Here is a 12,631-nt window from a genome sequence, read left to right as displayed (position 1 = left end):
TGGGAGCAATCACTTTCATACCTCTGTCTTAAACATTATCTCTGTTAGTTGCATTTTTTGAAGAATTTTTTGAAGAGTTTTTTTTTTTTTTTCCTTCTTTAATTAAGCCCGGGTAAGCGCTACTAATTCTACTAGTCTGACATGAAAGAATGACCCCGGCTGATAATAGTATCTTATTTCTCCTTTAACTCAGCTCCCATGCATACATTGCCTAGTCATAGAGATTAGTGAACAGTGCAAGAATGTTACTGCCACTCCTTCACAGTGAAAAGACTTGTGTCACGTGTTGAACACAAAAACTGCCTGCGATCTTATCTATTAATGAAGCCACCCATTCACTCACTGATATTAACCCCCTTTTTTTATGTGCTTCATGTTAAATCTAACATTTGCCCATGATCTTTGTATCAGTGAAGTAATGAATCCATGCTGTTTGCGTTCTCATTCTGAGCAGCGCTGACTGCTGTGCAGCTTCTCGTGTGTTGCTGCTTTTAGCATCCTTTATTATTTTTTAACCCATTTCCTCTATACTAAAAAATAATTTTATATTTAATTTTTTAGAATTTAACTAAAATTATATATTTTTTATTGGTAAAGAATTAAAATTATGTTTTTACTTTTTTCCCCTTTTTGTATAAATATTGCAATGCTTTCAATGAAAAAAAAGCGGTTTGCTGTTTCCATACGATAGTCCACTTGTAAGGTATCCACCTCTAAACAGGAATAAACTCCCCCCTCCCTTTTTTTTTTTGTTTAAATCGTAAATTTGACTTTATCATGTGTTTTGTAAACGAAAGTTTAATCAAAAAATCTTTTAAAATACGTATTCTTTTGTAATATATCTTAGGTTAACTGTTAATCATGTGGTGTCATTGAACTTTGACACTGCACCATCTGACTTGCTGGCGCTCATTTTTTTGAAATCCAGCATCCTTTCAAACCTATTTATGTCTGTGATACCTGTATGTATTTGTGGTATTTCCTGATGAAGGGGGCAGGAGACCCCTGAAACGCGTAGAATAAAACCACTGCAATCATACAGCATTCTCCTGGAATTTGTCTAAAGCGGCAGCGCGGAATATAGCTACAAACTCCCTTTGGATTTAAAAAGTATGATAACATTTTAGGTAAAATGATTTATTGTAATTACCTTGCTCTTAGGTCAGCAACTTGATCCATCATTTGGCCTAGAGTCTTGCAGGTCCCCAGGATATCCTTCCTCTCCTTCCCTGCACACAGCTCCCCAACCTTCCCAGCTTCATCTATAATCTGGCGTACAGCTTGTTCTCCTGCATCACCTGCACAGTACAGCAAAACCAGCAGCAAATGGAGAAAATATTACTTCACTCCACATAAATGCAACCTCCCCAAATGAATGCACCATTTTAGATTAAAGCTGCTGCTTTATAGAGACTCAATCTGCCCAGTCAGGGGGGCTCTGAACATGGCAATATCATGGACTTGTAGAACCTCTCTGAGTTGCATGGAGTATTGATAGGTCACCCATATGGGGCCAGAATATACCACCATATGCTTCAGCTCTCTCAGAGGCATTTGGATTCAGAGAGCACAACTCATTGCATTAGCTTTATGTGGGAGTAATTTCTCAGTAGAAGCACTTGTTCTGTTAAGGACGTTGGTGGGGTAACTTTCTCCCATCTGAACAGACTTGAGCCAGTCCTGGGCAGTACAAATCTTCTTGCTCAACTCTAATTACTATTGATCGCACAAAAAAAAAAAAAAAAAAGGTTTAAAATACAGTGGAGCTTGTGGACTTCATTCTTACCTGAAGGAGCATTAGGGTCCCTCAGCCAACCCTTCGCCTGATTCATTTTAGAATCAATTAGTGCTAGCGCTCGCTTCATGGCTTCGGTGTCCTAACAGTTTAAAAAAAAAAAAAAAATTGGACAAGGTTTTTTTTTTTTTTATAATTAACCATTAAACTAGCATCAACCCAATACAAGCTGTCCACAGTAATCTGATAAAGTCTTGGTTCTCATTACTATGGAATGGAGCATGAAGTGTAAAGTTACCATTACTACAAAATACCTTTGGAGTGACATACAACTGGGCATGCGGTTGTACACCGTCATTATGTGGTAGACATTGAATTTGAAGGTGTACACATTAACCCACAAGTTTGTGAAGTCAATTAGAGCCTTATATCCTTTGGCCTTGCTTTGAAAAATTGTGTTTCTTTCCATCAAAACGTTTATAAGGGCAGGCACACGCCATGTGAGAGACAGTCCTGATTCATTAAGAAGCATGTTCCTCTTAATGAATCAGGAGCATCTGACTCCTACACGTCTCCACATCAACATCAGCCATTTTTCCCAGGGCCTTAATTTTTTGCAATTGTGCCGATACACTGCCATCTTTTGGCAGAGATTGAATTTGCTGGGTGCATACTCTTGTCCAGATGTTTCAAAATTCAGTTTTGTCTGGGTTCTTGTGTTGTCTCTGTTCTAATAATGCTTGTGTTGCATTTCAGAAGTATTAATAAAGATGTGGTTTTATCTCAGATATTTGCCTTTCATCTTACGTTATTTTTTTGTTTGCTGTATAGGGTGGGTCATCAAAATTGCTATATATTACCAAATACAACTAACAGCATTTTAACATGATGGTAAAAAGGTGGAAATATTCCTTAAAATATTGGTATAAAGCATTCCAAATGAGGGATACCCATTTAAAATGCCACTAGCACATCATTACATTGGTAAAGAGTAGTGCTGAGCCAATGTGCTCGGATAAGGTGTTACTGAGCATGCTCAGGTGCTAACAGTGTCATCGGTGTGCTCACAAAAGATGGCCGAGTCTCAGCGGCTGCATGTCTCGTGGCTGTTAGAAAGCCGCAACACGTGCAGAGATTGCTAGCACGCTGAAGATAGTCTGATCGCACCCGAGCGTCCTCGGTAACACCTTATCCGAGCACGCTAGATCACTAGTAAAAGAGGTTTTCTCATGAAGACAACCCTGTCCATATGTCTCCTATTACAGCAAATGGATGTCTTATCAGGAGTTTCCCTCTCTTAAGACCCACTCACCCCCACCTTATATGAGGAAGGACCACTCAGAGGTTCCCTTTCTGCCAAGCAACCCATTACTATAGTCAATCTGGCTCTAATCCATAGTCAACTGTCTGTGACGGGACAACCCCTTTAAATTAAACTAACTGCCAAAGAAACGCAGATCAGTGAACAAAAAACAATTGTGATAAAGTTAGAACTTTGCTACATCATCTATAATATGTTAAGTATCGCCCATAAGCCTGGCACAAGAAATCATCATCATCATCATCACAAATAAAAGAGCAAACTCGTTTAGAGACACCGTAGAACCAGCCCTGTTGTGTATTGTAGAAGTAGCCAGACAGTCTACAGTCTGTTCATTCACATATTACAATATAGAAACCCCTTTCTTTTGGAAGCAGGAATGGAATGGTGTCTATGAAGGACGAAGAAGAGTAGTTCTTTAAGAAGAGCTTAAAGAGTAACCAGTGTTTTCTTCACTTTTTAATCATAAAATCAATAGTACACGTGCCAATTTTGTAATACATCTTTAGAAATCTGCTTCTTTGTCCTCCTGGACTGATTATTCATCCACAAAACACTAAATTCCCAGGTAACATCTGTAATCGGTGATTGAAGATTTTCCAATAACAGAGAAAGGAGATGGTAGTTGGTGCTGATTAAGTTCTATGAAGAACTGTGATAGTTATTTCAGGAGAACCTGCAGTAGTGTGTGTCGGCCTCTAGCTCCTCCATAAAATTTTATAAGCACCAACAGTCATCTCCTATCTCAGTAATGGGAAAATCTATCTTCCTCAAACACAGATTTTAGCTCAGAATTGAGAATGACTTATCAGTCCAGAAGGAAAAGAAGCAGATTTCGCGAAGATATATTACATATTTTCTTATTTTCACATGTACTATTGATTTATGAAATCCTAATTAAAATAACGATTGCTCTTTAAATATTTCTATAGGTTTCATTTAATATGAGCTCAACCAAACCAAAAATATTTTTTCAACTTTAAAAGCCAGAGAAAACACATTTTGCCAATTTAGTGCAAATTACATACGGTACTTATTATTCAGAACCCTGAAATAGAGCAAAAAACACAGCTATGTACAAAGTTGCATATAAACCCCATATGGTCAAAGCAAAACACAATAATTTAAATAACTACATTTAATACCAAACCGGTAAGAATACATAATACACTGCACTCTGGTTAACAGGGCATGCTGCCTGTGCAGACATCTTACCTTCTATACCCCAGAACATAAAAAATAAAGAAAAGAGAGAATGTGAAAAAAAACAGATCCTAACGTGAAAAAAGTCAACACAATTAAAACAGTATGATTTAAGAAAAATTACACACATCCTTCAATAGACCGATAAATCTATATACACACACACAAAATATATACGGTATATACATATTTATAGATATCTCTAGTCTGACCCCATTACAATGACGGCACATGAGTCAGACCATCGGGATTGTTCACTTATTGTACTGGACTATTCTGACTTCTTGCAGAATACACGGTTTCACAGTACAATTTCACCCATGCACACTGCAGAAAACTAATATCAGGGCATGATGGGCATAACATTTATATATGTAACTAGCTGAAGAGCCCGGTGCTGCCCGGGCATAGTAACTAACTGTGGTTAGTTATAGCAAATTATAATTATCCTCCATCCCATAGTCCCGTGCCCATATAGCTATCAAGCATATCCACAATCCCATAGTCCCGTGCCCATATAGCCATCATACATATCCGCCATCCCATAGTCCCGTGCCCATATACCCATCATACATATCCTCCATCCCATAGTCCCGTGCCCATATACCCATCATACATATCCTCCATCCCATAGTCCCGTGCCCATATACCCATCATACATATCCGCCATCCCATAGTCCCGTGCCCATATAGCTATCATACATATCCACGATCCCATAGTCCAGTGCCCATATACCCATCATACATATCCACCATCCCATAGGCCCGTGCCCATATACCCATCATACATATCCTCCATCCCATAGTAGAGTTCCCATATACCCGTCATACATATCCTCCATCCCATAGTCCAGTGCCCATATACCCATCATACATATCCGCCATCCCATAGTCCCGTGCCCATATACCCATCACGCATCCTCCATCCCATTGTTCCATGCCCATATACCCATCATACATATCCGCCATCCCATAGTCCCGTGCCCATATACCCGTCATACATATCCTCCATCCCATAGTCCAGTGCCCATATACCCATCACACATCCTTTGATGACATCAGCGTCGCCATGGCAACCATTATGACATCATAATGAGGGGCGGGGCTTGACACACACTTTTTCCCCAGTATGTAGATAGGGGCAAAATTGTTTGGTGAATTGGAACGAGCGGGGTTAAAATTTCGCCTCACAACATAGCTTAGGACGCTCTCTGGGTCCAGACGTGTGACTGTGCCAAATTTTGTGGCTGTAGCTGCGACGGTGCAGATGCCTATCCCGGACACACACACACACACACACACACACACACACACACACACACACACACACACACACACACACACACACTTTGAGCTTTATATATTAGATATATCACATACAGATTCCTGCCCATATATGATTTGATCGCTATCTATGCCAAAATAACGTCAATATCTCAATATCTAAAATGGTTACAAATTAAGCAAAACTGATCAGACGATTGTACTGCTAATTCCATACACACACATTATATTATATACGGTATATAAAGCGTCTCACCTTGCTGGCCCAGGCATCCTCATCCCATGAAGTAAGCTGCAATACCCGTATAATTTCATTTATCTCTGTACTCATTTTCTCCACTGTATAATTGCGATTTTTTAAAGCTTCCTCGATACCTTGACTACGCGAGTTCTTAGTAGTTACAAAGATCTTCATAGCTGGGAAAAAGAAGGATGACAACAAAAATTCCTTTCATTCCTGAACAAAAACATGGCTTTTTGTGATAACTCACCTTAAAATCCTTTTCTCCGAGCCGCTCATTGGGGGACACAGATACTGTGGGTGTATGCTTCTGCTGCTAGGAGGCTGACACTAAGTGAAAAAAAGAGGTTAGCTCCTCCTCCGTCGTATACACCCTCGCCCCTATTGCGGGCAGAACTCAGTTTGGTGCCAAAGCAGTAGGAGGACAACAAAATCAGCCTTAAAACAGGTACAACAGGTCCAGAAAAGGACCACCCTTATATCACACAAATAAATGCGTATTAAATAAACAGAGCCAACTGGCTAATAGGGTGGGTGCTGTGTCCCCCAATGAGCGTCTCGGAGAAAAGGATTTTACGGCGAGTTATCACAAAAATCCATGTTTCTCCTAAGCCTCATTGGGGGACACAGATACTGTGGGACGTCCTAAAGCAGTCCCTGGGTGGGAGATTGACTCACCGATCCAAGCTACATGCACCTCTTGTTTAAGAGGTGCGCCACCGCTGCTTGGAGAATCCTTCTACCCAGGCTCGCATCCGCCGAGGACTGAGCATGGATATTATTAATGTTTGGCAAATGTGTGCAGGCTGGACCAGGTTGCTGCCTTGCAAACCTGTTCTGTCGAAGCCTGGTGCCGAAGTGCCCAAAAGCGCCCACTGCCCAGGTAGAGTGCACTCTGATCCCTGCAGGAATCGACGTGCCTCTAATGCGGTAGGACTCCTGAATAGTCAAACGAATCCATCTGGCTTATGGTCGATTTTGAGGCAGCGAGCCCCTTCCTGCGCCCTTTGGGGAGCACGAACAGCGTGTCAGTCTGACGAAAGGGTGCCGTCCGTGACACGTACCTCCGGAGGGCTCTTACCAGGTCTACCGTGTGAAGAGCCTTTTCCACACGGTGCACCGATGCTGGACAAAATGAAGGCAAAACAACATTTTCATTAATGTGAAAAGAGGACACGACTTTCGGCAGGAAAGGAGGGGCTGGTCTGAGGACCACCTTATCCTTATGGAAAGTGAGGAACGGAGCTCGGCAAGATAGGGCCGCCAGCTCTGAAGCCCGCCTGATGGAAGTGATGGCCACTAGGAACACCACTTTCCAGGAAAGGTACCTCAAAGAGATATCCTGAAGCGATTCAAATGGAGCTTCCTGCAGAACACTTAGGACCATGTTAAGGTCCCAGGCGACCATATGCGCCTTATAGGGAGGTACCAAGTGGGAGACTGCCTGAATGAAAAGTCTTCACCTGCAAATTGGTAGCAATTCTGTGCTGGAACAGGACGGATAAGGCCGATATTTGTCCCCTGAGGGAACCTCAGTCTAATGCTCTACCGACTGAGCTATCCAGGCTCTCTAAGCCCGACTGGAGAAAAGCCAAGATATTGGGGATCGAGAATCTCAGCGGAGAAACACCGCGGCCTCGACACCAAGCAAAGAAGACCTTCCAGGTGTGGTGGTAAATTCGTGCTTAAGCAGGCTTCCGGGCGCTAATCACTGTAGCGACCACCTCGCTCCCGAACCATGCCTGGGTAAGAATCCAAGATTCAACGGCCATGCCGTCAAACACAGGGTCCCTGAGTTCGGGTGGCAAATCGGCCCTTGAGACAGTAGATCTGGGCGCTCTGGCAGGCACCAAGGAACGTCAGCGAGCAGCTGCATTAGATCTGCGTCCCACACTCGACGGGGCCAGTCTGGGGCCAGCAGGATTGCTGGCACCCCTTCCGTCTTGATCTTTTTGATGACTCTCGGAAGTAGTGGCAGTGGGGGAAATAGATATGGGAGGCGAAACTGGTTCCAAGGTAGAACCAACGCGTCCACCGCGAATGCCTGAGCGACATGAGGGCACCTTGGCTTTCACTCTTGAAGCCATCAGGTCCACATCCGGAGCTCCCCACAGTTGACAAATCTGCAGAAAAACTCTGGGATGTAGAGACCACTCTCCGGATGCAAGACCCTGCCGACTGAGAAAGTCTGCCGCCCAATTTTCCACGCCCCGGAAAGTGGACAGCCGAAATCACCGAGTGGTTTGCTTCGCCCCACTGAAGAACGAGCCCCACCTCGCACATGGTTGCTCTGCTGTGGGTGCCCCCTTGATAATTTATGTAAGCCCCCGCCGTGGCGTTGTCCGATGGAATCCGGATGGGGCGGCCTGATAGAAACTTCTGCAGAGCCAGCCGAATTGCTCGTATCTCCAATAAGTTGATCGGGAGGCGTGGCAACCACCGTTCCCGGGTTGTGTGGTGGCGAAACACCGCTCCCCCACCGAGGAGACTGGCGTCGGTTGTCATTACCAGACAATGATCTGGGTTGGAAAGGTTTCCCCTGGGCCAGAGAGGAACTGGTTATCCACCATCCAAGCGACTGCCTGACTTGAGAGGACAGTCGGCAACACCAATCGAGTATGAAAGGATTCTTGTACCAGGCTGACACGAAGCGTGCTGCAGGGGGCGAAGGTGGAACTGGGCGACAGGTATCGCTTCCATTGCTGCCACCATTTTCCCTAGAATCCTCATCCTGGATCGAATGGTATGAGGGACTGGTTGGCGAAGTGTCCGGACTCCCTGCCGGAGAGCTAGCGCCTTTTCCTGAGGGAGAATTACCAACCCTCGGCAAGTGTCGAAGATCCTTCCTAGGAAGGAGATCCTCTGAGCTGGCACAAGGGATGACTTCTTCGCAGTGCCAACCATCCTAAGCAAGAGTATTTAGAGTGATGTTGACCTCCTCGCATGCCCGTATTGACGGGCCCTTGACCAAGAGGTCGTCCAGATAAGGCAAGATGACTGCCTCGAGAATGCAGTGTGGCCATGACAACTGCCATAACCTTTGTGAACACACTGGGAGCCGTGGCTAGCCCGAAGGGTAGCGCTACGAACTGAAAATGTTGATCGCCGATGGTGAAGCGTAGAAACCTCTGATGAGGAGGAATCATAGAATCATGGAATCGTAAAGTTGGAAGGGACCTCCTGGGCCATCTGGTCCAACCCCCTGCTCAAAGCAGGATTCACTAAATCATCCCAGTCAGATGTCTGTCCAGCCTCTGTTTGAAGACTTCCATTGAAGGAGAACTCACCACTTCTCGTGGCAGCCTGTTCCACTCATTGATCACTCTGTCAAAAAGTTTTTTCTAATATCTAATCTGTGTCTCCTCCCATTCAGTTTCATCCCATTGCTTCTAGTCTTTCCTTGTGCAAATGAGAATAAAGTTGATCCTTCTACAATGTGACAGCCCTTTAGATATTTGTAGACAGCTATTAAGTCTCCTCTCAGTCTTCTCTTTTGCAAACTAAACAATCCCAAATCCTGCAACCTTTCCTCATAAGACAGGGTTTGCAGACCGGTCACCATTCTGGTTGCTCTTTTCTGAGCTTGCTCCAGTTTGTTGATGTCTTTTTTAAAATGTGGTGCCCAAAACTGGACACAATATTCCAGATGAGGTCTGACCAAAGAGGAGTAGAGGGAAATAATGACTTCACGTGATCTAGACTGTATGCTTCTGTTAATACATCCTAGAATTGCATTTGCCTTTTTTGCTGCTGCATCACACTGTTGACTCATATTCAGTCTGTGATCTATTAGTATAAAAGTCTTTTTCACATGTGCTGTTGCTTAGGCCTATTCCTCCCATTCTGTATATGCTTTTTTCAGTTTTATTGCCCAGATGTAGTACTTTGCATTTTTCCCTGTTAAAAACCATTCTGTTAGTTGCTGCCCACTTATCCAGTTTATTTATATCTTTTTGAATCCTCTCTCTCTTCTCTAGTATTAGCTATCCCTTCTAGCTTTGTGTCATCAGCAAATTTAATCAGTTTACCTTCAATTCCTTCATCTAAATCGTTGATAAAGATGTTGAACAATACAGGGTCCAGGACAGAGCCCTGTGGTACCCCACTTGAGACATTCTTCCAACTGGATGTGCAGCCATTTACGACCACTCTTTGGGTCCGATCACTAAGCCAGTTATGAATCCACCTAACAGTTGCCTTGTCCATTCCATACTTAGTCATTTTTTCAATAAGGATTGTATGAGATACTTTGTCAAATGCTTTGCTGAAGTCAAGAAAGAATGGGAATATGCAGATATGCGTCCTGGTTGTCTATTGAGGCCAAGTATTCTCACTGCTCCATGGCCGATATGACTGAACGGAGAGACTCCATCCGGAAATGTCTGATCCTGATGAATTTGTTCAGAACCTTCAGGTCCAAAATAGGCCTGACAGACCCGTCCTTTTTGGGAACCGCAAAAAGGTTGGAATAGAACCCCTGAGTTCTTTCGTGTTCCGGCACTGGAACCAATACTCCTTTGTGGTGGAGCCAGGAAAGAAAAAAACGTCTTAGAATTTGTCAGATATCCTCCATTTTGTAACCTGAGGCAACCAATTCCTTTCCCCATGCGTCGTGAGCGACATTGACCCAGACGTGGTGAAACCCGAGTAGGTGGCGGCCGCCCACCTTGCCTATGTCGTCTGGTAAAGGCCTCGAGTCATTTGGCCGACGATCTTTGGGATCTGGATCCCCTCGATCTGGGCTGCTGAGAGTATGCATTCTCCCAAATGGGTTGGCTCTATATGAGACCTGCCGCTCCCTATCCTGGTTGGGGCGGCCTGAGGCAGCGGAATTGGCCGCTGTAGTCCACCCGGGGTTGCAAATGGCCCGAAAACGTGCCTGAAAAACGGGTGACAAAAAACTGTTTTGACCTTTTGTTGAGGCAGAAACCCGCTCTTTCCTCCCCAAATAGGTGGCCGCACTGATAAGGCAGGGAAGTCAAGGACTTCTTTGAAGTAGAATCGGCTCACCATGTCCTTAACCATAGGGCTCTTCTGATAGAAACTGCATTAGCGGCAGCAAGTGCCGAGCAATTATCAGCATCCAAAGACGCATTGATTACATAGTCTCTGGCCATCGCCATCTGACCTGCGACCTCCGAAATCTCAGCAGGCAGATCCTGCTCCTGCGCGACCTTGTTTAATGTTTCTGACCATGATATCATAGCCTTGGCTACCCAAGTTGCTGCGAATGAGGGAGCGAGCGCTGACCCAGACGCCTCATTCTCTATAAAGCGATCCATGGGATCCTTAATTGAGGAAACACTATGGACGGATAGCAGGGTCTTAGTGGCTAGGCACGAAACCGGAGGATCCACCCTTGGGGATCCCATCCAATTTTTACGGAGGTCCGGAGCAAACGGATACCTTGTTTCGAGTGCCTTTTGAGCCAGGAAACGCCTGTCTGGACGTTCTCTGTGCCGCTCTCAAACTCCAGGTGAGAGGAAAAGATTCTGTGCGGGCGCTTCACTTGCTTAAATGCCACTTCATGCCCTGTAGCCACTGCGGAATCATCCTCAATCCCCAAGGTCTGATTGACGGCTTCTATGAGGCTGTCCACTGTTTCACGTGACGCTGGAGCATCCAGGTCAAGGGGCTCGTTTGAGTCGAATTCTGAGGTCTGCTCGCTATCAACCACTGGTGACGGGGAGCGAGAAGCAGAACTTACGGATGCCAAGGCACCGGATGGACTGGGCGACACCGTGTGGATTCGTTTCCCTCGGGTCTGCCTGGAGTGAGAGCGGCCCCTGCAGGCGAGAGGCTCTTGTGAGGTGGAGGTCCCCTCTAAGGCCGGCGCCACTGTTCCTGCCCCCATCTGAGGCCTGAAGGGACTCAATTGCATGAACTGTGACAGTGATAGGACCCGCTCTGGGGGGCTTGGCACATTGGTCGCGGTCGCAGGGGAGGACGGACATTAAGGTTCTGTTAGGCGTCGGGTTCCAGGCGCTGTACAGCGGGAATCCCGAGCCTTGTCCTTTGCGGTCTGCCCACACCAGCATTGTGGGTTCGGCAGCAGGGGAGGACTCCTGAGCACGTTTGGAGTCGCCGGCTTTGCATAATCGCTTGCTCTGCGCCCGCGGAAATGCAGCCCGACAAGAGATGCATGCTGCCTCTTCGGACATGCTGTATCCCAGTCCTGTGCCTGTGTTTCTGGACGCCTCCGCACAAAAAATCGCGCGCCACCAACTGTGGGACGGATCGCCAGCATATAAACTGGTCCAGGGTCGGTATTTCCAGGTCTGCTGCCTAGCCGCACTCCGAAGCCGGGGACTAAATTTATCCCCCGCCGCCCATGCCTGGGGGAACGGAGGGGGGGGCGACTCCTTGGCGCCACAAAAAAATGGCGCTACTTACTGACGCGGGCTTCTCCGCACCTGCAGCCACTAGCCGGTGGCATCTGACAGCTAAGGGCTCCAGCCCCAGATCTTCGCCACAGGAGCCCTCCCAGGCCCTCTCCTCACTGACGATCCTCTTCAGCTTCCCAGCTCAGGTATGTGAGGGGCCTTGACAAAATAGGATGGTGCAGGCACCCTAACTCCATCTAACCCCTTCAGGGGGTGAGGAGAGGGACCGTCCGCCACCTTGCAGCACCGCAGTCTAAGCATTGGTGGAGCAGTGGGGGCCGCACGGACTAATCTTGCGCTTCTGTACAGCCCATGGTTTCAATACCTAGGGGTGGTCAGGGCTAAGTCCGGCATTGTGTCCCACGTCGCGGGAGAGGATACGTGGAGGGACACTCGCACGTGCTCGCCCGTTGATGGTTTGGGGAAATCGGACAATTTCAATAGGATCCGTTGCCCGTTTCATC

The 12,631-nt window shown here is 45.9% G+C and overlaps 1 protein-coding gene across 3 annotated transcripts in view; it reads right to left on the bottom strand.

Moving 5' to 3' along the window:
• Positions 1-12,631, bottom strand: part of VCL (vinculin) — a 272,569-nt gene that overhangs the window by 93,411 nt on the left and 166,527 nt on the right. For all 3 annotated transcript variants that reach the window (XM_073581038.1, XM_073581039.1, XM_073581037.1), the window contains exons 6-8: positions 5,800-5,960; positions 1,787-1,877; positions 1,151-1,298 (exon numbers count right to left, since the gene is read on the bottom strand). In XM_073581038.1, coding sequence (XP_073437139.1) covers positions 1,151-1,298; positions 1,787-1,877; positions 5,800-5,960 — 400 coding nt within the window. The remainder of the gene's footprint in view (positions 1-1,150; positions 1,299-1,786; positions 1,878-5,799; positions 5,961-12,631) is intronic.

This window comes from Dendrobates tinctorius, unplaced genomic scaffold (assembly GCF_039654945.1).
Source record: "Dendrobates tinctorius isolate UK_male_01 unplaced genomic scaffold, ASM3965494v1 ptg000068l, whole genome shotgun sequence".
NCBI classification, from domain to species: Eukaryota; Metazoa; Chordata; class Amphibia; order Anura; family Dendrobatidae; genus Dendrobates; species Dendrobates tinctorius.
The sequence above is the reverse complement of the archived record's forward strand: the minus strand, read 5'-3'. Positions and strand labels throughout refer to the sequence as shown.